Here is a 22,690-nt window from a genome sequence, read left to right as displayed (position 1 = left end):
TAGCCGTTCTGCATATCTCTATATATACCTAGCTTAAGCAAAGATAACTAAGGGCCGTGCTCCATCGACTGGAAGATAAACCAGGCCTAAGGCAATAAGTAATAGGATGCCGGGGAAGGAGTAAGATCAGAAAGAGCCCAAGTCGTTTACTAAAGCGGGAACTAGCATCAGGATTCGGTGCCAAAACTCCCTTCGTTAAGAACATCATAATACGCAGCCTTTAATAACAAAGCGTTGTTATTGTAAATAGGCAGGATATTCTATGTAGTCACGTTGACGCTTGAAGCCGCTATGTTCGTTAAGTGAGAAAATGGCCAAGTCAACTAATAGTGGGCCTTGACGTCGCAACTTTTGGGGCCCTTCCTACCAGTGAGCAGTCCCTGCTCGGGAACGGGGCCCATGCCACTCCACCTTTGTAACCAAGTCACCGAGCTCTCGGCAGCCCCAAATGTTACAACTACTTTATTCCTCAATAGATAGATGATTTTATGATCTCCTACGCATCACTATCCAGATGACGACCCTTCAGCCCCGGGCCCCCTACTCCCAGGAGGAGCTACAGAAGCTCTATCCAAAGGGCCTAGAGCTTCAACTCGTCCAAGTGTTGTTACGGCATGGTGAGCGGTCTCCCGTCTCGGCTCGTTTTCAAAATACCGGTCTAAATGGCTTCTGGCCATATTGCTCTGTTGCACGGCAGATGATCAGCACAACCTGGGACTCGGCCGAGCAAAAATGGACGCCAATGCAATGGCGAAGACGCCTTGAGACCTTCGGCACTGATGACGGTCCCATGGTTGCATCTGGGCCGCGAGGAGAAGTAGATGCGGTCTGTAACTTGGGAGAATTGACGGACAAGGGCAGGGAGACGACGTGGGAACTTGGTCGAAGACTGCGGCACCTGTATATTGATCAATTGCATTTCATGCCGCCTATAATCCACGATGCAGACATGTAAGGCGCCGGGGAACCATATTCATTTTATTGGCCCTTCAAGCCTACCCGGGACAAGATCTGATTCCAAGATATTGTCGAGCACTTTCCCTGAAGCATCATCCAAATAATCGCTGACGTCCCCATTTCCAGGATTTACCTGCGAGCAACGCCTATTCCCCGAGCACTGGATTCACTTCAACAGACCTTCTGGGGCATGTATCCCTCGAAAGCTCGAGCACCTTCTTTTCCACCAGTTACAATAATCATGCGAGCCCCTGCGGATGAAACATTGTTCCCGAACGATGGTAATTGCAGACGGTTTGCACAACTGTCGAGGGCTTTCGCACAAAGAACGGCAGATCGACATAACAGTACGGATGACATGGAGTATCTCAATAGATTAATAAGTAAGTGGATGCCGGAGAGCAGTAAGCGAGTTGCGGTCGACTCTCATCCTAGGCTCAGTGGAATTATGGACACGATCAACTCTACTCTAGCCCATGGGCCAGAAACCCGGCTTCCCAAGGAGTTCTATGATCCCAAAGGCAGGAAAATCATTGAGAAGATTGGCGTAGAGGAGTGGTTCAGCGGTTATAACGAGTCGAAAGAGTATCGGGCTCTTGGGATTGGTTCTTTGATGGGTGATGTGGTTGAGCGGATGGTTGGCAGCGTCGAAGGAAATGCTCACGATGGGCACCTTGAAATCGGGGGTAAAAACGGTACACTGGGGAGTGGAAGAGGGGGTGAGAAGGCTATCAAGCTCGCCCTGAGTGGCTGCCACGATACAACTCTCGCCGCCGTTCTTTCGAGTCTAGGTGCCTTTGACGGGGAGCCGTGGCCTCCTTACACAAGTCACATTGCCCTCGAACTCTTCAAGAAAACAGGGCCGAGGCAGGCTGGAGTGTCTGTCCCAAATGCTGAGACCCCTGCCGTCTCTCCTGGGTCATCGTCCGGATGGCTAGGTTCATTGTTTGGCAGTGCATCAGCAACCAAGACCCGTACGGGCATCGCTAGGCAAGATATCGAAACACTGGCTACACCCGATAGGTCAAAATTAGATGGTTATTATGTCAGATTACGATATAACGACAAAGTGATGTCAGTCCCGGGCTGCAAACCTGCTGGAAAGCATTTGGACGGCGATGAATCATTCTGTACTCTCGTGGGTACCCTGGTCAGGCTTTGTAGAACACCGTTGCTAATGTGTAGTGCAGGAAGCTTTCAAAAGCATTGTCGACAAGTATACCCCCAAAAACTGGAAAAAAGAGTGTTTAAGCAACATGGGTGCCTCAGCTTTTCCAGAGGAACCCGAGCCCTCAGGCTACTAGATGGGCGCCTTCTTGGTTATCACTGTATAGATTCGCTTAGAAGGTCCTTCAGAAAGGAGCTGTGGAAAAGCCCAGATGGGTACGTAGGTTACAAGTCGCATTGAATAGCCAGCTTCAAGACTGCCTCAGTCTGAACTAGTATACTCCGGATATCCATGTGTGACAATCTCCCTCTGCTCTTCTATGTGCATCAATGCCTGGTTCTGATCTGGGTTTCACAATCGTGATGGTCCTGAGGAGCCAGTCAAACTAGTCCGTGTCTTGTTACCTTCAACCAAAACTCCAAGTCCAGATCCCGCATCGAGGGCTGGAGCTTGACCAGCAGGAAGATCAAAAGACTCATCACCAGAGAACCTCCAACCTCTCTCCTCACCACCGCTCAAGAAGCTACAGTCACCGCTAATTGTGACATTCCACCCACCACCAACCCCATTCCCATCCTTCCAATCAACCTTAGGAATCCCCGTCTCAGGACCCTCCCACTCCTTCACCGTTGTCTCCATATTCCCCCTCCCCCTTCTCACAAAAGTACTCAAGCCACAGGTAAACGGTCGGAAGTCCTCCTCCGCAATATCCTCCGGCATGCGTCCCGTCAGGACCCTCCCGATCGCAATGAGCGTCGCCGCATGCGTGCACAGCACAATAGCCTTGACTCCCTCCCGATCGCACTGCTCGATAATCCGATGCAGCGCATACGCCGTCCGATCATGCAGCTCGTCAATCGTCTCCCCGTTCACGCTCGGCTTGATCGCCACCTTGTACCCCTCGTCGTAATGCGGAAACAGCGCCTTCAGGGCGGCCGGCTCCGCCGGCGACGGGTGGTCGAACCGCGCCATGCCGTACCACTCGCCGATGCCATTCTCGCCGCGGACCTTGGCCGTCTCGGGGTCGGTGGGGGACGTGGCGGCGAGAGCGGCGACCGTCGGGCTGATGGTCTGCACGCAGCGGTAGAAGGGGGAGGAGTAGATGCGCTGGATCGGCGGGTCGAGGGCTTGGAGGTGCAGGGCGAGTTCGTGGGATTGTGCGACGCCGTAGCCGGCGAGGGAGGGGTCGCTGGCGATGCCGGTCGGCGAGGGGATTGAGGCGCTGTATTCGCCCGTTCTGGGGTCGACGACCCAGTTGGATCGGAACTGTTCATTATTTGTATGTTTAGTTGAGATCTCAAAGAAGAGTATTTCTCCACAGGATCACTGCGAGAGTATTGGAGCATATACGAAGGGAGCTGGGATGCGCAAGGGAAAACTTACCCCATGTCGGGTCACATAAATGACTTCCAGACTCATGGTTGAAGGTTTTTGGAGGAGGGCACTGAATGAGGGGTGCCTCCGGTCTCCATTTAAGTATAAGAATCGGGAGAACCCAGTGACCGGAAGAACGCTCTCACATCACATTTACTTGAAATAATTTACACTACGAATTTCGATTTCATGTTTGTATTCAAGTTGATTGCATGGCTAGCCGGGCAAGACTCTGCTTGTGCTTGCATATGCAGGCGGGAGCGATTTAGTTGGGCTGACCTTGACCCTTTCATGCAAAGATTGGCTTAAAGTATGTTTGCTAACATTCGTCCTTTTCGCCTCACCCCCAATCCTCTGCGCAATATGAGCGCACCAAGGGGTTGTGTAACATAGTATACAAGGCTACCCGCAACTGCCATGTTGAGTTTGTACCCAGCTCCCAATAATACAAGACCATGGTAGGCCCCCTTCTACGCCACAATCACGGCTCGGAATCTTTTCTTGTTGTCTCGTATCTGTAAAGAGTCTCAGTATACTTCACTTACCCCCTGAATGCAGGTTGACTTACCTCTTTCCTCTGAATGCCCAGACTCCCCAATTACCACAACTGATATCCTGGGGATCCAGATCGTTGAGGTCCCATCTCAAACTTCGGAAGCGGTTCTCGCCTGGTTCCATCAACATATCCATCTCGCCTCCTACCTTCTTCTTGACCCAATCGATATCTCTCTCCATGTCGTACTGAGTGTAACCAGTGACGAGGATCGGAACCTTGGTCTGCAGTAACTGCGGGATTGTCTCCTCCCATTCGTGGGAGCTGGCCGGGTGTCCAAGTCCTGGGTGGAAAAGCATGAAGCAATCAAAGTAAGGATCGTATGGGTAAAAGTGACCAGCTTCGTGGAGTGTGTGGTAGTAATCAACATAGGTGCTGATTTTCATGTGGTGCGTGATACGGTCCTCAACAACAGCTCCATAAGGGTTCTCTGGAGTTCGCTGCGGGAGCGGGAACTCGGCATCTCTGTTCGCCATACTTTCAGGTCCGATGAAAACAATGTGGAAGGCAACGCGAGGAAAGAGATGGGTCAATTGCACCCAGACTTCTCGTGGCAGAGACGACTCGGCACGAGCGCCCAGAATGAAGATCCTCATCGGCGGTGGACTGAGCTTAAGTCCCTTGATGGTAGCATCGCCTCCAGATCGAGGGGGATGCAGCGAATATCTCAAAGCTAACTGGTGTTAGTCTCCAATCTTTAAAAGGTCTATAAAACATACCGCTCAAACTCTTTAGGCCCTCCACAGTCAACCTCCCTCCTTTCTTTATGTTGTATGGACTCAACTCGTGCAATATACTGCCAATTGTAACAGGATATGTCAACAGCCTTGTTGCTTGCCGCAAACTTCTCTCGTCGTTTATAGCCTGGAATTCTCTCGAGAACAAAAACGTGTCCCAGTTTGTCATGTTGACCATAGCTTCCTCAATTTGATCACCTGGATACTCAAATTCTGGAAAGAATCGACCAGATCGCAGATCATGATCGTCCTCGTTGATCTCTCTCAATGTATCGCAAATCTCCAAATGCGCTTCGTAATCGTCTGCCCAGTGCTCCTCAGAGCAAGATACGGGTATCCCACAATCTGGACATTCGAAGTCCACATGCGCGGGCGGCAGCGGTCCTTTGACTGATTTTCGCGCCTCATGATCGCTCGGGTTCATGGGCAGACGAGTCTGATGGTGATCGGGGTGCGGGCAGTAGGCATTCTGCCTTATAAACGCAGCTCTTCGTCTAATCTCGGGAGATGGCGAGCTCGAAAAGGGGTGGAAGAGGTTGTTGGGCATCAAAAGAGGTCTGCTTTCTCTCGTGTCTCCCGGGGTCGCTTCTGGTCCTCCTGGCGCTCCAAACTCGAACCGCTCGTTCTTGCTCGTCTGCCCTATCGATGAAGCTGCCCTCCTGCCCAACGGCTTCTGATTTGTATCCTGGCTCCCATGTAAGTTCGCCCCATTTTTGCATGTAGAAATACTTCGTGACCCCAGGGCCAGTCGCGCAGAGAATGCCGGGCGTTGTGGAATCCAAGTAATCGGTTTGAGGGCACTTAAGCACCTAGTGCAGGTATATGAAGCTGATTTTCGCATCGTGGCATAGCACAGGACGTTTTGCAGTTGGTAAAATCAGCCGGCATGAGTACCGAGTAGACACTCGGGAAGCTAATCCGGAAGGGGCCAAGCGCTAGCGCCTTCTACAGAAGCTCAGACAACCTCTCGAAAATTTGAGATTAATGGCAACAACAACTTCACAACCTCGTCATCGACATGATTTGATCTGCGAACAGCTGCATTGCCAGCTCTTTTCCACCTGAACTGTCCTAAATACATCCTGCACTCACCAATTTGGTCGCGCAGACTTTCTTCGCGCCGCCGACAAGATGGCTACAACCTCTTCCATGTTCATGTACAGCTTGACCGTCCAGCCCCCGACCGCGACGACACAAGCTATCTTGGGACAGTTCACCGGAAATAAGGAGCAGCAGATCATTACAGCTTCCGGATCCCGCCTCACCCTACACCGTCCCGATCCATCCCAGGGCAAAATTCTCACAGCCCTATCCCATGATGTGTTTGGAATCATCAGAGCCTTGGCTTCCTTCAGGCTGGCTGGAAGCAATAAGGGTGAGTCATTCAATCTTGTCAATTTGGACTTCACTTAGTGATCTGAAGCGTGGATGGCAGCACGAGATATTCCACCATGAACCATCACCGGAGTAGGATGGGTATAGGAAATCGAGACTTCGTGGTTGAAAGACGCTAAATGAATTGTCTAGATTACATCATTATCACATCTGACTCTGGACGAATTACTATCGTCGAATTCCTCCCGGCGCAGAACAAGTTCAATCGGTTGCACTTGGAAACATTTGGAAAATCTGGTGTCCGAAGAGTCATTCCTGGACAGTATTTGGCTGTGGATCCGAAGGGTCGAGCTTGCCTGATTGCTTCAGTAGAAAAGAACAAACTCGTTTATGTCCTCAATCGAAACTCCCAAGCAGAGCTGACGATCTCATCACCGCTGGAGGCTCACAAGCCTCAAACCTTGGTATTTGCCATGTGTGCGTTGGACGTTGGCTACGCCAATCCAGTCTTTGCCGCTTTAGAAGTCGATTACGGAGATTCAGATCAGGACCCTACCGGCCAGGCTTATGATGAAATTGAAAAGAGCCTGGTGTACTACGAGCTAGACCTCGGACTGAACCACGTTGTACGAAAGTGGTCGGATCCTGTGGATCGGACCGCGTCTGTCCTCTTCCAAGTCCCAGGCGGTACTGATGGACCCAGTGGAGTTTTGGTTTGCGGAGATGATAACATCACATACCGACACTCAAATCAGGAAGCTTTTCGCGTTGCTATTCCTCGGCGCCGAGGGGCTACCGAGGACCCTAACAGAAAGCGGGTCATTGTGGGTGGTGTCATGCACAAGCTCAAGGGTGCCGCTGGTGCCTTTTTCTTCTTGCTCCAGACAGACGATGGAGACCTGTTCAAGGTCACCATTGAAATGGTCGAGAATGATGAGGGTGCTCCCACAGGAGAAGTCAAACGCCTCAAGATCAAGTACTTTGACACCGTTCCGATTGCCACTAGTCTCTGCATCTTGAAGAGTGGCTTCCTGTTCGTGGCTAGCGAGTTCGGCAACCATCAGTTCTACCAATTCGAAAAACTCGGAGACGACGATGAAGAAACCGAATTCATCAGCGACAACTTTCCCACAGACCCGTTAGAGCCTTACACGCCTGTATATTTCCATCCTCGGCCAGCGGAGAATCTGAGCCTCGTTGAAAGCATCGACTCTATGAACCCGTTGATGGACTGCAAGGTCGCAAATTTGACTGAGGAGGATGCTCCTCAGATCTACTCTATCTGTGGCACAGGTGCACGCAGTACCTTTAGAACATTGCGCCATGGCTTGGAGGTCAGCGAAATTGTTGAATCCGAGCTGCCCGGTGTACCCTCTGCTGTCTGGACTACAAAGCTGACACGGAATGATACCTACGATGCCTATATAATTTTGTCTTTCACAAATGGTACTCTCGTTCTCAGCATCGGTGAGACTGTAGAAGAAGTCACAGATACCGGATTTCTGTCTAGTGCACCGACACTGGCAGTTCAGCAGCTTGGCGATGATGGCCTGATTCAAGTTCACCCCAAAGGTATCAGGCATATCAGAGCCGACCGTCGTGTCAACGAGTGGGCTGCTCCACAACATCGTTCAATTGTCGCTGCTGCGACAAACGCGCGACAAGTTGCTGTTGCTCTCAGCTCTGGCGAGATTGTTTATTTCGAGATGGACTCCGATGGATCCCTGGCTGAATACGACGAAAAGAAGGAAATGAGTGGAACTGTCACCTGCTTGAGTCTTGGAGAGGTTCCCGAAGGACGAGTGCGAAGCCAATTTTTGGCCGTGGGTTGCGACGACTCAACAGTGCGTATTCTGAGTCTCGATCCTGATTCGACTTTGGAAAACAAGTCAGTCCAGGCTCTGACTTCTGCCCCCTCGGCACTGTCAATCATGGCTATGTCTGATTCATCTTCTGGAGGCTCGACTCTCTACCTTCATATTGGTCTTTACTCTGGTGTCTACTTGAGAACAGTACTGGACGAGGTTACTGGGGAGCTTTCGGACACGCGAACCCGATTTCTTGGTCCCAAACCAGCCAGACTCTTCCGGGTCTCTGTCCAAGGACAAGCTGCTGTTCTTGCTCTGAGCTCCCGACCTTGGCTTGGGTACTCTGATCCTGTTACTAAAGGCTTCATGCTTACCCCATTGAACTACCCTGGATTGGAGTGGGGCTGGAATTTCAGCAGCGAGCAATGTACGGAAGGTATGGTGGGTATCCAAGGTCAAAATCTCAGGTACGTTTCTGATCACTCTTATTCTTCCATCCCCAAAAGAGATTCTATGATGATTTTCTTATCGTTAACCTTCCTATGTCTAACGTGGCAATGAGGATTAAATATTATAAATCCAATTGTTCCTTCTGAGAATCTTACTATCTATCCACCTTGCAATTGATAAATTCCAGGGCCATGAATTGACTCTTGGTGCTTTGCTAGGATCTTTTCCATCGAGAAACTTACCGACAACCTTCTCCAAGACACCATATCGCTCACATACACCCCTCGCCGTTTTCTCCGTCACCCAGAACATCCCTTGTTTTACACAATCGAATCCGACAATAATATCCTTTCCCCAGCCACCAAAGCCAAATTATTAGAAGATCCCTCGATAGTCAATGGCGACGCGGCTGTTTTACCTGCAGAAGAATTTGGCTACCCACGAGGCAAAAACCATTGGGCATCATGCATATCAGTCGTCGACCCTGTTACCGAGAAGCGTGTTCTCCAAAAGATTGACCTCGATGATAATGAGGCAGCTGTCAGCATGGCGGCGGTCTCATTTTCTAGTCAAGATGACGAGGTCTTCCTTGTTATCGGAACCGGTAAGGATATGATAGTAAGCCCGAGATCTTCGACAGCGGGTTTTATTCATGTCTACCGATTTCATGATAATGGCAAGGAGATTGAGTTTATTCACAAGACTAAGGTTGAGGAACCGCCAATGGCTCTCCTTGGGTTCCAGGGCAGGCTTCTTGTAGGAATTGGTAAAGATTTGAGAATCTACGACCTCGGCATGCGGCAACTTCTTCGAAAGGCTCAAGCAGAAGTGGCCCCAAATCTAATCGTTGGTCTCCAAACCCAAGGAAGCCGTATCGTGGTCAGCGATGTCCAGGAGAGTATCATCATGATCGTATACAAATTCCAGGAGAACAAGCTCATCCCGTTCGTTGACGATACCATCTCCCGCTGGACCTCTTGTACTACAATGGTCGATTATGAGACCGTTGCAGGTGGCGATAAGTTCGGCAATCTATGGCTTTTGAGATGTCCGACAAAAGCAAGCGAGGAAGCTGATGAGGAAGGCTCTGCCTCACATCTTGTCCATGAGCGATCATATCTTCAAGGTTCTCCTCATCGGCTGACCTTGATGGCTCATTTCTTCACCCAAGACATCCCGATGAGTATCCAGAAGACAAATTTGGTCGCTGGAGGACGGGATTGCATACTATGGAGTGGAATTCAAGGAACCCTTGGCATCCTTATCCCATTCGTCAGTCGTGAAGATGTCGACTTTTTCCAGACTCTTGAACAACATCTCCGGTCAGAGGACGCTCCGTTGGCTGGGAGAGACCACCTCATCTACCGAAGTTACTACGTTCCAGTCAAGGGAGTGATCGATGGAGACTTGTGTGAAAGATATACTCTCTTGCCTACGGACAAGAAACAAATGATTGCTGGGGAGTTGGATCGGTCGGTTAGAGAAATTGAGCGGAAGATTTCGGTAGGGTTTCACCACAAAGTGTTTACCGTGACACTGCTAACAGCGAGACAGGATATTCGGACGCGTTCAGCATATTAGCTGGCGCATGGGTTTACATGGATTGGTGTATTTATAATACAGGCAGGCGTTGCGGTTACACATTATGATGATGATCATGGTAAGTTGTACCAGACGAGTTTAGTACAAAAATGCAAAAAATTTAAAGCAGGTCGTCGTCTCACGTCGCTCGATGTCGTCTACGCAGGTTGTTTCGGTCTCATCATCTCTGCCCAGTAAATCTCCTTCGCCCTACGTTGTGGGATTTTCCTTTCCCTTTCATGTTAGCCTCTATTGGATGTTCCTTCTCCCATCTCTCATCGTCCTTGTACGCCTCCACCGCGGCTTCTAAGTCGTAGTCGACCTGCTGTAGGTATAATAACGCTACATCATATCTATATTTCAGCGCAACACTAGGTTATTAGTCGCCTCTTCCTCCGTAAATTCCTCAGTCGAGGCACACAGAGCGGTAAAGGAGCACGTACTCAGAAACCTTGCATGTTACCATCCACTTCCTCACGAGCCCTTTTCTGCGTTCTTCCTCCTCCCCCTCCACGGGCCGCGGGCTCAAACTCACGCCTCCTTTATAAAACTCTGCAGGTATTATGATGGTCCTTCTGGCCAGCAGTAAGTGATCGGCAGTTATGTTATTTGCTTTTCTCAATGCGAATACGGGGACGTCGTAGCGGAAAGAGAGGGATGTCAAAGTGTCGTGTTCGTGGTCGAGGAAGTGGAGAACATCTTCCGCTGGGGCGATACTCGACGAGGCCTTCTCCAGAGAAGCTGTCTGCGGGTTCGTGGGGGAGGAGTATGGCGGAAGTGCATCTGAATATGGCGGGGGGTCTATGGATGGTCTAGAGGATGCTGACGATGGGGCGTAACTCGGTGGGTCGCGGAGACCTTGCGGTAAAGGGGATGGTTTGGTGGACACTTGGCAGAAAGGACCTGGTTGCATCTATAAGTCCCCGTTCAAAGACTTCGAAGGGTTTCGGAGGGGTACTTACAATATGCAGCAAAACGCTCGTTATTCTAGAAACACAATTCGTATCAGCATACCTACAGCATACCTATCCTCTCTTCCCTTCCCCACAGGAAACCAAGAGAGAAATACACATACAGCAATACAATTCCCGCATATCACCCTGCTGCAGCACTCTAGTTTTCTCTCGAGAAATGCCGGCTTCTCACTCTTCTCATCGTAGACGACCCGAACGTTCTTAAGGAGCGTTGCGCAAGTGCAGCAGCTTTCTTCCATCTTCGCAGCGTGTTTTTCGACGTGGGACTGGCGGGTTCATGAATCTCAGGAATGGCGGAGAAGGGGCGGGGTTTGACGAGGGGCATGTGAGCTAGGTACCTAAGCTTATATATATATATATACAGAGAGAGAGGGGTATGTATATTAAATATATAATTAGATACGTAGGAATGTCGGGAACTGGAAGGAGGTTTGTTGCATTGCATTGTCCATGACGAGTGGTTGCCTTTGCCCCCTATCAGGGCTTATCGGAAGCACGTGCAAGTACCCCGCCACGCCCGCCACGCCCGCCACCGGCCTTTTGGATCTTCCGAGCTGCGCCAAGGTTATGAGGATAACCGAGGGCAAGTAAACCCGGCTACGGAGATTTAATAATTCCGAGTAATCGGAGCGCTCATGTTTATGTTCCACCTCTACGGGTATATGCATCCATCGTAGGGACGTCTCCTGACACCCAATACCTGCCCTGGATCTCGTCATGTGATTTTTAATCTTCCCCATCTCTTGCGTCGCGGGACCGATTTTACGTCTGACAGCAAGCACTTGCGCACTTCGAAGAGAATGACTAGTCTTATATGACAGTCTCAGACTCCGAGGTGCTAAACTCCCTCCGTTCCCTCGACGAGACATTCTTCTAGGCTATAGCCCTTCTCACTCTACACCGTTGCATCAGATCAACCCAGCCATGGGTAGTATGGGATGGGTACCGTACTTCTTTCAGCTCGGCGCCAGCGCAGCGACAGCTGTCTTGGGAACTACAAGTGTTAAGCATGACTTCTGGCATTGCTTCTCCCAGGAGCTGGGTATTTCACTATCTTTTGACTGGCTCTACCAGGCGATCAAGATGAGCCTGTCTCTATCTTTGGCAGCGGCTTTTGGTTTACCATCGCGATGGCGAAAGTGGTTTTCCACGAGCCGCGAGTTTAGCGAGAATCACATCTGATGCCCCCTGTTGACTTCCGTACGTACTCGGCGAGTGTCGGTATCACAGGTGCCGAATGAGAAGTACGAATATTATGGTGGTACCAATTGTATTCGTGGAGTCTGAAGAGGTCAGCTATCCTAGCCGAGGGGAAGCTATATGCTGGTGCCAAGGCAGGCTACCTACCTAGTGTAATCACGTAACCTTAGATGCCTATACCTTATATTCCCACACTAGCAATTCCTTACTTTTCTTGGTTCCACACAATCCCAAATCCATGTCAAAGCAAAGCTTGAAAACATCACTTTTGTATACAAATACAGTATTAATCTTATGCTTATTTCGGCATTCTCTATCATCGTAATCGTCGTTGTAACTATCATTATAGCCATCGTCATCGCCGTAATCTTTATCATCGTTACCGTAATCCTCGTTCTACTAATCGGAATTGCTTTCAAACTCCGTCCGTACAAGTACCGGTAACTCTTCGATTTGTTCGGCGAATCCATCTTCTTGTATTTGGCTGTAGTCGTATTAAGGTTCAGCTAGCTGAAATAAGGTAAAGAAAACCGAAGAGCAAAAAGTTGAACTAAAGGTCGAAGTAAGGAACGCCAATCGTCATCATCGTCAGGTTCGTAAGTGTATCGAGGCTGAATTGAGAAGGTGCGCTGAACTGGCTGGATTAGCTCAACTAGCTGGATTAAAAAGGTGCGCGAAGCTTGCGATTGCTAAATTATTTGTGATTGCTGAATTAATTGAAAAGGTGTTAGCTAAGTTATCCAAAATCTCGCATCTCGAGATTTCAGTAGAAACGGGCAAGTGCGCTAAAGCCATTCTCGATAGTCTGTAGATCGGTCCGAAGGTTAAGAAATTTAAGGCTGAGGAATTGAAGGTTGAGGAACTACTACGTAGTAGGTGCTTTGCAACTACCGTAGCTCGAGGCGCTCAGATTCGAGATCGTCCGTCTAAACGTAAGGTGTTGTTTCTTCGAGGCAAGCTTGTAAAACGTAGCAATACGAATTTCCTTTAATAAGGTGAATCCAAACCTCTCGGGGTACTAGCAATTCGCGGAGGTCTCGAGTCACTTGGCGGTTTCCAAGCTTCCATATCGCCCTTTGTAAATCCTTCAAAATCTTCCTTGAAATATTTTTACGTACTAGTATATTTGCCTTTGTGCGTCCCTTTTCGATAGCGTAAGAAAGTGAGGAGAATATAGCCGTTGACGATAAGAGTAGTAAGGTAAGCCGAATTCGCGATATCGAAAAGCTCATTTTATCTTTCTACCTTGTGTAGGACCGTTAGCATCTCCATCATATTCGAATTTTAAGAGATATAAGGCTGGCAGAAGATTGTAGGATTCGAAGTGTGTCGATATCTCCATATCGACCTAAGTTAGTTAGTTGTAGTTGGGGGTGATGTGGCCAACTCCACCCGTGAATCATGGTTCACGGGTCACTTAGCGTACCTCGCTTAGCAGGTCACGCGGTTCAAGGGACCTCTAACTTGACTGCAAAAGCTACTATTTGGCTAGTGCACGTGACTAATTCTAATCGTATAAATAGAGTCAGCTCCCCTGAACTCCAGGAAAAAGACAAAATATAAGTACCATTTTTGACCATTGATTTGCAATTGCAAAAATACGTACACGGCACGCAAGCTACGACTTTACGACTTTACGAATATATTCCCGATCGCTAAAAGCAATCCAACACTGATCAGTGATTAACTCCGCCAATTGTTTAATCACAAAGAAGCTATGTTAGACCGAAGAGCGAGCAATAACTTACACTCCGATACCTCATCATATCTTTACGAAAGAGTAATTCCGAACCAATTCACTTACCTATAATACCGCTACCTCTTATTCTTACGGAAGAGTGAAAACGAATCAAGTCACTTATCAATACAATACAAACCAGATCTACCTACAACCAGACAACAAGCATGGCAGATCGAGCAACTGGACCTCAGGGTGGGGAGTCCAGCAGACAAGGAGGAACGGGATATTATACTCCCCGTATTTCAACACCACCCGCGGAACCTCCAGCAGTTCAGCCGAAGGGACCATTGTATCCAGGTCTTCCAGATCCATTTGAAGTGCCAGATGACGAGATGTCGGGCCTGTCTTTTGACCTAAATGAGCTACCGTACGCAAGGCCTGACAGCAACCTGACGGCAAGAGCGATGATCGAGGACTTCCTGGATATTAAGAGCAGAGGTCTAAGGGACCACGACCTTTGGACCCCATACCGACGTGCCTTCTCTAGATGAGATTGGGGTAGCTTTACGTTAGCGAGTAACGATGCCAAGAACTTTTTTATTCTACGATCAACTGTAAGGTTTCAGCGGCATCCGCACACTCTTCCGCGACATTCGGGATAGAGCACGAGAAGCGTAGTGGAGCGCAAGCTCTACTAAGCTCTCTCGCTCGTATCGGAAATGGGGCCTTCCGTACCTAATCAAGCCCCTTCCGGAGCTAGAACTCCTACGACATGTCTTGCATAGACTACTTGCGATCCGGACTACACACGAAGACTTCACTTAGTACCATACCAGGTTCCAGCACCACGACGCCAACTTAAGGTATGCTTGCGGCAAACGCAAGTCCCTTTTGCACTTAGCCTTCTATCGATTCATACAACGACGCTTCTTCTCTTGGCCACACAAGACTCGACCACGGACCCCCTCGAGCACGATCCCGAAAGCCTATGACTTTCTTAAAGCTCTCTTTAGCAATCCGGCCGACTTTCAGGCCTTCTTAACTACTACGGAGTTCTACTCCAAGCACTGCACCCGGTAAGGGTGCTACTTTGGCCAACTGATACTACTTCGATAAGGAGGACGGGGTACGCCCCGCCTTACAAAGGCTGTAAAGGCTCGTTAAATCAACCGCGTGACGGGATTAAGACTTTAAGACGACGTAAGGCGCTCTCGGGGGAACTCTTTCTAGCATTGCTATATTATACTACGTACCTATCGTCGATAAGATTCTCCACGATCATCCCGAATTGGAGTTTCAGCAAGATAACGCTAAAGGACATGTTGCTCGATTTACACTAGCTGTTTTAGAAGCTTGTGGTATCGAGCGGATGGCCAGCTTTATCGCCCGATCTTAACCCGATCGAGACGGTTTGGTTATGGATGAAGGATTATATTCAAGAAAGATATCCTGATGTTCATCAAAGCTATCCTCGATTAAGAATGGCTGTTCAAGAAGCGTGGGATTCGATCGATAAGGATAGAATTGTTGCTTTAATTAGAACTATGAGACAGCGTGCACAATCCTACCTCGAAGTCCTCGAAGCCGAAGTCAAGCCAATCTTCCGAAAATTGCCTCGCAAATATTGGTTTCAGCAAGACAATGCATCAATCTATACTGCAAAGAAAGTTCAGCTTTGGTTCGGCAAAAATAAGATTACTTTATTAATCAATTGGCCACCTTTTTCTCCCGACCTCAATCCGATCGAGCACGTTTGGTAGCATCCTAAAAAAAAGCTTTACTAAATGTTCCCCGACGTTGCGATCGATAAATCGAATTCGGAACACGCAAGGCAAAGGATGGAAAGTTGTTTGCAAGCTGTATAGGATACATTGGATCAATCGTTGTTCGATAATTTGTATCAGAGTATGCCGGATAGAATTGAAGCTCGTATCGCGGCTGAAGGCTGGCATACTAAATATTAAGGTTCGTTCGCTTTCGAAAAATTAGCTTAAAAATTGAGAAGGATAAAAGGAGTCTAAGGAATAAAATGATATTTTTTTATTTAATTTGGATTTGTAATTATTGCGTAATTAAGGTATAGTAAATGGATGTCTATTGTTGATTTGGAGTTTTCGCTTAAATGGCCAACAGCAGTTGCCTAGTACTGTACCTGCTTGACTTTCTGTTATGGTTTTCCCTTGACGAAAGATTTCCATCCTATCCGTAAGAGAAGGGCGCATACGATAGTAGCCTACGCTATAGCACTATAAATTGCTTTTTGAGGCCTTCTTGTATATAACTCCTTAGCTTAGCACGTCGCCGTACCCTATGGGAGGTCCCAGGGCGGCAGGCTTCGCCTGCTACCCGCCCGACGTAAATAAATACAACAACAATAACAACAACAACAACTGTAAGGTTGACTATTGATCAATGTCGGTATCACAAGTATCGAATAATAAGTCTGAATAATATAGTGGTACAAATTATATTCGCGAAGTCTGAAGAGGTCAGCTATTCTAGCTGAGGGGGAAATATATGCTGGTGCCGAGGCCGGCTACCTAGTGTAACCACGTAACCTTGGATGCCATGCCTTATATTCCCACAGTGAGTGAGAGGGAACATTCACAGCTCAGGTTCTTAGCCGCTGCTGTGAAAGGCTACAGCCAAATTCTGCTTTTTGGGTATCTGGGATGAAGTGTTGAAGTATTGCTTTAGTCGCAAAAGCCATGGCGCGAGAGCATCACCGAGCCCGTGTTCTTCTGCTTCTCAATGCGCCATACATTTCGGGAGTGTAAGGGGAAATTCAAATCTACACACTCTTATGATTGTTTCTCGTTGGCCGCTTCCCCTGCCTTTATATTTTGTGTATCCTTACTCTCAGATGTTATCCACATTGATAGTAATTTTTTCCGTGGGAGCGGTGCTCTCAGTCACCAACGGAGCATCTCTCCCTCGCCCTAAGAATGTCGCCGTCGGTCCTGGTTACATTTCATTGCCTGTAGTTGCCGAGAATTCCGAGGCCGGAAGCATGCAGAAGAGGCAACCGAGCAACCCTGATCTCTACAATACGGATTTTGAAACGGTATATTTGGGCCACCGTACGTCTACAACTTGGAAATATACTAATTGGATGACATGCTGGTTCTTTCCTTAGTATCTTTAGGAACACCTGCTCAGCCCGTCTATCTTCTCCTCGATACAGGCTCTTCGGAGACTTGTGTCGACCCTGATGGTACCACAGCTAGCTCGGCACACAGCAGACCGAATGCAATAGCTTCCCCAAATATGACCCTGGATGGAGATGCATGTAAAGCGAAAGGTTTTTCTTTTCTTTTCTGTTCTTTTCTTAACTTGCCTGAAATCGTCAACTGCTGACTTCGGGAAACTCACAGTACAGCCCTTCGACCGCGACAGACGTTTGCTATCCCTTTGACGTAAGCGTAAGTAGATTTGCTTTCTTGCCTCTCGCTAACTATCGAGGGAGTGGAGAGGATATGTCCCTGGTAACATATTGACGACAAATCTGGCAGTTGGCCTATGGTAAAGGAACTGCGTCTGGAGAGTACCTGCTAGATACTGGATCTACATGACCTCGGTCGGTATTACGAAGGCGGGCTCCACTACTTCAAAATGATACACTGTAGCGCCCCCGGCATATCAGCAGCCGGTGTTTCTTGACAGTGATGGAACTCTAAGCCAGGTGAGTAGATTCTCCTAGTAGCTCTAGGGGAGACGAAGATATGTCTCCCTGCCGTTCAAAGCAAAATACTGATAGATTTACTAGCTACCCGCCAACCTCGTGGCAGCCATGCTATCGGAATTTACTGTGAGTACTAATGGAGCTATGTCCCAGTCTCGAGTCCCAGAACCTCGAAAGAAGTATCTCGCCCTTTCACTCCTTATCAAAACTGGTCGATAACTCTATCCAGGGCGTGGTAGATGTGGGAAATGGGCTATACTTAGTCGATTGTGTCCAGACCATGCATAGTGGAACACTCGACTTCGGATCTGGGAACGCTATGAACAAAGTTCCTTACAGCAAATGAATATGGCAACCAGCCGCAGAGAGTGATACTTCGGAGCTAGGGCTGGCGATCCTGCAGTTTCTAGTTCATGAGTATTGGGAGGTGAGTAATTCTCGCGTCCAGCTGTATACACGCACTGACTTTGAAAAATACCTTTCAGAGATCTTGCTACAGTAGGTTCAGTGCCGCCACCCTCGAGCTGTGACTACATCGCATAGCGGATTTTTGACCAAGATAATGGGAACTTGTTACTTGCACAGTACCAAGATTGCGGTTCAAATACCATCCCTATGTATGTGGTAATAAAGACTTTAACGGTCTCTATTCTACTGCTTTGTTTCTCGACCAAGTGAACCTGCGCTGATCATCTAGTGGCTCTGGGACCGACGCTGTTCCCTTGGTTACCGGCGCGTGTAAACCGACCAGTACCAGTTCCTAGAAATCCGCGTCCTCGACAAGAAGTTCCTCGTCTGTGAAGCCTACGCTAGATCTTCATTTGGAAGGTACTAAAGAGCGAATCTCCTGCTTTGATGTTCCTGCTTAACCGAACTCACTTCTCAATTCCTGCAGCTCGGGCTGGAAGCGAACGCGAGATCCTTGCCATCTTCCATACGTGATAGAAAGGCTGCCTCATCTTCCGCATCGAGACACGGGAGTTAAGGAGGCATGTTGCGATGATAACAATGATTTGACAATTGTTTATTCCAAAGTTCCTCATTCCGAGACGAGCCTGAATGCTAAGCGTGCACGGACTGGATGTTTACTTTGGAGTACTGCGAGAGAAGGGAAGGCGTTGTGAGGGCTTGACATGTGGATGAATGCACGGGATGGAATGTTTCCAATCTGTAGCCACTGCATTGCTCCCGGTAACTGTCCTTTCATTGTATCGTGGCTTTTTTCTCCCCTTCCAATAGTAGGTTTGGAACTTACATTACTTTTTCTTGCCATAGCCACGCCTTTTCAGACAATGGTTTTACTATGGACGGAGGTTCACTTGGGTATGACTTGCAGGTATACCCAGAGTGGTGCAGCGGCAACTTTCAGCCAGCCTGGAACCTATCGGCTTAGTAGCCCCGAGCGTTCTGTCAAGGCAAAGAGTCCAGCTTTCATAGGCTTGAAGCCAGTCACAGCCATTAGATCTAGCGACCTGGGCCCATGTCCTCAACGGCATCCACTCTGTCCCAGGTTTCTTTTTCGAGATCTCGCACGCTCCCCTCCAATTCTTGGACTCTCTTCTCTACTCTTGATTGTTCAGCCTGTCGTTGATCGTCAGAAAACCGAGTTATCCACAGAGAGGCACCACTAGGCTAGACTTACTTGTTGCTCGGCCCACGTCTGCTCGAACGCTTTCATCATGAAGGGCTGGATGGCCGTCTTCCTCCCCTTCTTGTAGTCGTAAACCACGATATCCTCTACACACCTTGCCGCAGGCCTCTGGTGCAGTTCCGAGAGGATCATGACGTCGAGAATGAAGGATGACTCCGACTCCGAGGGGAGGTGGGAGAGCTTGTGGAAAACGGAGATGTGGTCTGGCCAGGTCATGGGCTTCGGAGGCAGTCAGGAGATGCGCATTCAGGAACAGGTATCAGATGGGACGCGTACGAATTTGTAATCCGTCTTCATGGATCTGAGGATCATCCCAATACCGTTGGGCGTGACGGACTCCATCCACTCGCGCCTATGCTCTGGATCAAGGTGTACCGCATAGTTATACGCCCAATTGATCCGAGCCGACTCGGCGTATCTGATATACATGACGTTATTGACATGTTCCTGTTCAAACGTTTCACATTAGCCACAATTCTTGCCCCCTTTTTTTTCCCCCTTCAGTGTCTCTGGATCCACGCCAGAGGGAAAAAACGGTGGCAAACACACCATACGGTCCATCTCCCCCCACACAACGCCCTGTCTCAACAAGCCCGCCCTCTTCCTGCCCACCAGGAACCCCTCTCGTCCAGCTACCAGGTCCCTCCACTCCCCGCCGACGGCCTTCAGCACGGTGGCCGCTCGTCTCGTCTGCTGTGGGGACATGCCAAACATGACGCACTTGCCTATCCGGGCTTTGATACCTGACAGCCATCGTGCGTTATGGGGAGCTGCTGTGGGTGCGGGCGCAGGCATAGAGGAGTGCGAAGAGGCATTCGAGGGTCCGGACGCGCACACGGACGTGGAGAGCGCGCGGGAATGGGGGGCTTGGAAGGCCGGGAGGAGGAACTGGAGAGGCTGATATCTGGGCTGGGCCCGGAGGACTTTCATTTTGCTTTGCTGGAATCTGGGGATGTTCGTTTGTTCATTGTGGAATTGTCCAAAGTCCGCGGACCGTTGAGCTGGGTGCGGGATTGGATTGCGCATAAGCTCCCGGCCCCTCGGTGGATTTACCGAGGGGCCGAAGCTCTATAGCGCAGGGGCCGATGTGGGGAAACGGAGAGCCGGGCATATTCCTCATAGACCTTCTTCTGTTTACTTTACCGAGTACTTTCAGATCCATTCTTCATCCAAAGCTCTCCCATTCCGTCTCCAATCGCCCCGTTTAATCCTGCCTATCTCAAAATTTAGATCCCCTTTATTGCTTTGCTTGGCTGTGACACTTGAGCTTCTTCAAATCTTGGTGCGAAAGCCTGGCCCAAAGACCACAACATGGCGACATCAAATATAGCATTGAGAAGAGAGGTCATCAATATATACAAAGGTACGTAGGTGCTCATAGAGCCATTCAGTCATATAACCTTGTGCCCCATCCGCCGAGTTTGACGTTCTCTTGCGTGGTGGGTATTGACTGCTAGCCAGAGCTTCTACATCTGGGAAGGGCCTATCCATTGGGTTACGACTACTTCCGCCCAAGGCTGCACAAGGCCTTCATCAGCAACGCAGGTTTGGCGGACGAGGCAGAGATCCGTCAAGGAATCAAGAGGGCGGAATTCGTCAAGAAAGGTATAGGCTCCTCATCTCATATCGGCATTGTTGATAACGACTAACTCGCATAGAAATCGAAGCACTGTAAGCTAGAAGATGTTTACGAATTCTCATTCACAATAATAGAGCTTATGGGTATCCTCTAGGTACTATTTAAAGAAATATCGAGCAATTCGTCAGCGATACGATAGAACATGACAAAAACGTGTCCAGTTCTCGTGTCCTGCCCCTGGAACCCTGGAGCCCCGCCGTACCAGTCCGATGCCCCCCCACCTCCCCTCCCCCCCAGATCCTCAGACATCACAAGTTTCCTAGTGCCGTCCACATCAATGGGAACACCGGTCCGTTGCGGAGAGGTCTCGTCACATATTGTGGTGCGTGACTGGATAAAAGCCACATATCCCAATCACATCAGACGGGATTACCCCGGTGGCTTCTTTTTCCGCGCCCACCAAGCGCCGACCTCGAGGCATTCTCCCCAAGAGGTTCCGTTTTGCTTCAGCAAGCTATTCATCATGTTTCCTTGCCAGCGGTCCCACTCATCCTGCCCTTTTCCACTGGCCTCTCTCAATAAGGGCTCCAGGCTCTCAATCATCTGCACAACAGTCATGAGAGCTGTTCTGCGGAGCGCAAGCTGGCCCGCAGTCAATGTCTTCCGGTCGGGTTCCCGAGCTTTACCTTTGGATGAGATGAAATCGTCGTTTGGACCTTGCGGCACTGATCCGCCAACGCCTTCCCGCTCCCAACGCACCTCACCAAGAGGAATTGCCAGGCGTCGGTAGTCGATATCGGTTAAGTTTTCTGACTCTTGGAGAAGCATCGGTAATATGTTAGGGGTGGGCATGGCTGTTAATTGTCGGGCCTCGAGCGCCTTTGAAACCCACCCGTTGTAGTCATGGAGAAATGGATTCTGCGGTGCCGCTAAAGGTGTTTGCCTGGTCAACGTATATGTCCCCATGGCATTCGTATGCATCTGGATTTCGTCCTCGCTATCATCGTCTTCTTTTGTCGGGGGCGGGACATGTGGTAGCAGCATCCGTAAAGTGTGATCCCCATCCCATACCTCCAATGTCCCTCCCGGCTTCAGGATTCTTATACAGTCGTCCATCACTGTCTGGTGTAAAGCTGTATTCTGCGTAACCATGCTCATGTCCTTGATCATAATCAAGTGAAATTCATTGTCCTGAAACGGTACCGAACCCCGCCTTATATCGTGTTGCACAAATCGCCAGTCCATGTCATCGTTGGACTCGATATGTGGGGCCAGCGGCGCAATGTCAAGCCCGGTAAAAGAGATGGAAGAGAACCCTCGTTGTGCGAAGTGTCGGTGACACATAACGCTCCAAAAGCCAGTGCCGCAACCCAATTCCAGAACACGTTTGGGGGGTTTGACCTGCAATTCCGGGGAGCAAACCGGTCCGTTGAAGACCTGGCAGAGGAGCATCGTTCGCAGAGTCTGTCTGTGTATCTCGGCCAGGTCGCAAGGAAGAGGATAGGGCAAAGTCATGTCTCGTAAAAATCGTCGGCCGTTTCGGATTGTGAAGGGTCGTGAAAGTGCTTCGTCAGTCGAAGTAGGTTCGCTCGATGTTACCGCAGTGAGACCACTGGAGCCGGTGGTACTGGAGCGGCTATCTGATCGAGCACGAAGCTCTCTTCTCGCACTGCGCGCTTCCGCGCTCTGGAGGGCATATTTGCGCTCAGCGCAATTCCCAGATCTAGACGATGATGCGCGACCTATCTTTGCGGCTTGTGCCGCAGCTCTAGTCTTGTTTGTCTGGTTTGCGGAATGCTTATAGTCAGGTAGAGGCGTGGAAAGCATAGAATCGTCCCTGGACAGAAACAGAGTCGCATGAGCGAATGATCGTCTGTTGATGTTGAAGCTGGAGAAGACGTAAGACACGCCGTCTTGGGAAGTATATTGCGATGCTAGAGAATCGGAGTTGCTGGAGGCT

The 22,690-nt window shown here is 49.3% G+C and overlaps 10 protein-coding genes across 13 annotated transcripts; 5 read left to right on the top strand and 5 right to left on the bottom strand.

The window, feature by feature from the left end:
• Positions 1-514: 514 nt before the first annotated feature.
• Positions 515-2,261, top strand: L3040_000874 (uncharacterized protein; the record flags this gene model as incomplete). Its single annotated transcript, XM_007288026.1, has 3 exons — positions 515-951; positions 1,084-2,095; positions 2,148-2,261. The coding sequence occupies 3 exons, from the start codon at positions 515-517 to the stop codon at positions 2,259-2,261; spliced, it is 1,563 nt and encodes a 520-aa protein (XP_007288088.1).
• A 215-nt stretch (positions 2,262-2,476) lies between these two features.
• On the bottom strand, positions 2,477-3,544 carry L3040_000873 (uncharacterized protein; the record flags this gene model as incomplete). Its single annotated transcript, XM_007288027.1, has 2 exons — positions 2,477-3,391; positions 3,509-3,544. The coding sequence occupies 2 exons, from the start codon at positions 3,542-3,544 to the stop codon at positions 2,477-2,479; spliced, it is 951 nt and encodes a 316-aa protein (XP_007288089.1).
• A 436-nt stretch (positions 3,545-3,980) lies between these two features.
• L3040_000872 (uncharacterized protein) lies at positions 3,981-5,630 on the bottom strand (the record flags this gene model as incomplete). The annotated part of the gene is made up of 3 exons (XM_007288028.1): positions 3,981-4,014; positions 4,068-4,725; positions 4,772-5,630. 3 exons carry the CDS (start codon positions 5,628-5,630, stop codon positions 3,981-3,983), a joined length of 1,551 nt encoding a protein of 516 aa, XP_007288090.1.
• A 290-nt stretch (positions 5,631-5,920) lies between these two features.
• On the top strand, positions 5,921-9,963 carry L3040_000871 (uncharacterized protein; the record flags this gene model as incomplete). Of its 2 annotated transcripts, none has more annotated exons than XM_066155344.1 (4): positions 5,921-6,164; positions 6,317-8,399; positions 8,601-9,885; positions 9,937-9,963. In XM_066155344.1, 4 exons carry the CDS (start codon positions 5,921-5,923, stop codon positions 9,961-9,963), a joined length of 3,639 nt encoding a protein of 1,212 aa, XP_066013371.1. The 2 variants fall into 2 exon arrangements, with proteins under 2 accessions (XP_066013371.1, XP_066013372.1); XM_066155345.1 differs by lacking the exon at positions 5,921-6,164 and adding an exon at positions 6,241-6,265.
• A 181-nt stretch (positions 9,964-10,144) lies between these two features.
• On the bottom strand, positions 10,145-11,176 carry L3040_000870 (uncharacterized protein; the record flags this gene model as incomplete). Of its 2 annotated transcripts, none has more annotated exons than XM_007288030.1 (4): positions 10,145-10,334; positions 10,407-10,866; positions 10,926-10,950; positions 11,039-11,176. In XM_007288030.1, 4 exons carry the CDS (start codon positions 11,174-11,176, stop codon positions 10,145-10,147), a joined length of 813 nt encoding a protein of 270 aa, XP_007288092.1. The 2 variants fall into 2 exon arrangements, with proteins under 2 accessions (XP_007288092.1, XP_066013370.1); XM_066155343.1 differs by having other exon boundaries at positions 10,145-10,316.
• A 2,866-nt stretch (positions 11,177-14,042) lies between these two features.
• On the top strand, positions 14,043-14,369 carry L3040_000869 (uncharacterized protein; the record flags this gene model as incomplete). Its single annotated transcript, XM_066155342.1, has 1 exon — positions 14,043-14,369. One exon carries the CDS (start codon positions 14,043-14,045, stop codon positions 14,367-14,369), a length of 327 nt encoding a protein of 108 aa, XP_066013369.1.
• A 2,726-nt stretch (positions 14,370-17,095) lies between these two features.
• On the top strand, positions 17,096-18,264 carry L3040_000868 (uncharacterized protein; the record flags this gene model as incomplete). The annotated part of the gene is made up of 9 exons (XM_066155341.1): positions 17,096-17,119; positions 17,193-17,240; positions 17,331-17,340; positions 17,445-17,500; positions 17,585-17,626; positions 17,911-17,927; positions 17,986-17,998; positions 18,044-18,117; positions 18,198-18,264. 9 exons carry the CDS (start codon positions 17,096-17,098, stop codon positions 18,262-18,264), a joined length of 351 nt encoding a protein of 116 aa, XP_066013368.1.
• Positions 18,265-18,964: 700 nt separating this feature from the next.
• On the bottom strand, positions 18,965-20,081 carry L3040_000867 (uncharacterized protein; the record flags this gene model as incomplete). Its single annotated transcript, XM_007288032.2, has 4 exons — positions 18,965-19,081; positions 19,143-19,370; positions 19,428-19,598; positions 19,701-20,081. 4 exons carry the CDS (start codon positions 20,079-20,081, stop codon positions 18,965-18,967), a joined length of 897 nt encoding a protein of 298 aa, XP_007288094.2.
• A 381-nt stretch (positions 20,082-20,462) lies between these two features.
• L3040_000866 (uncharacterized protein) lies at positions 20,463-20,936 on the top strand (the record flags this gene model as incomplete). Its single annotated transcript, XM_007288033.2, has 4 exons — positions 20,463-20,514; positions 20,613-20,756; positions 20,810-20,822; positions 20,885-20,936. 4 exons carry the CDS (start codon positions 20,463-20,465, stop codon positions 20,934-20,936), a joined length of 261 nt encoding a protein of 86 aa, XP_007288095.2.
• A 223-nt stretch (positions 20,937-21,159) lies between these two features.
• On the bottom strand, positions 21,160-22,557 carry L3040_000865 (uncharacterized protein; the record flags this gene model as incomplete). Of its 2 annotated transcripts, none has more annotated exons than XM_007288034.1 (1): positions 21,160-22,557. In XM_007288034.1, one exon carries the CDS (start codon positions 22,555-22,557, stop codon positions 21,160-21,162), a length of 1,398 nt encoding a protein of 465 aa, XP_007288096.1. The 2 variants fall into 2 exon arrangements, with proteins under 2 accessions (XP_007288096.1, XP_066013367.1); XM_066155340.1 differs by having other exon boundaries at positions 21,160-21,582.
• Between the last annotated feature and the right edge of the window lie 133 nt (positions 22,558-22,690).

The sequence above is a fragment of the Drepanopeziza brunnea genome, assembly GCF_022702325.1.
Source record: "Drepanopeziza brunnea f. sp. 'multigermtubi' strain 214-2 chromosome Unknown ctg1, whole genome shotgun sequence".
Lineage (NCBI taxonomy): Eukaryota > Fungi > Ascomycota > Leotiomycetes > Helotiales > Drepanopezizaceae > Drepanopeziza > Drepanopeziza brunnea.
Note: the sequence above shows the minus strand (reverse complement) of the source record. Positions and strands in the feature narration are given on the sequence as shown.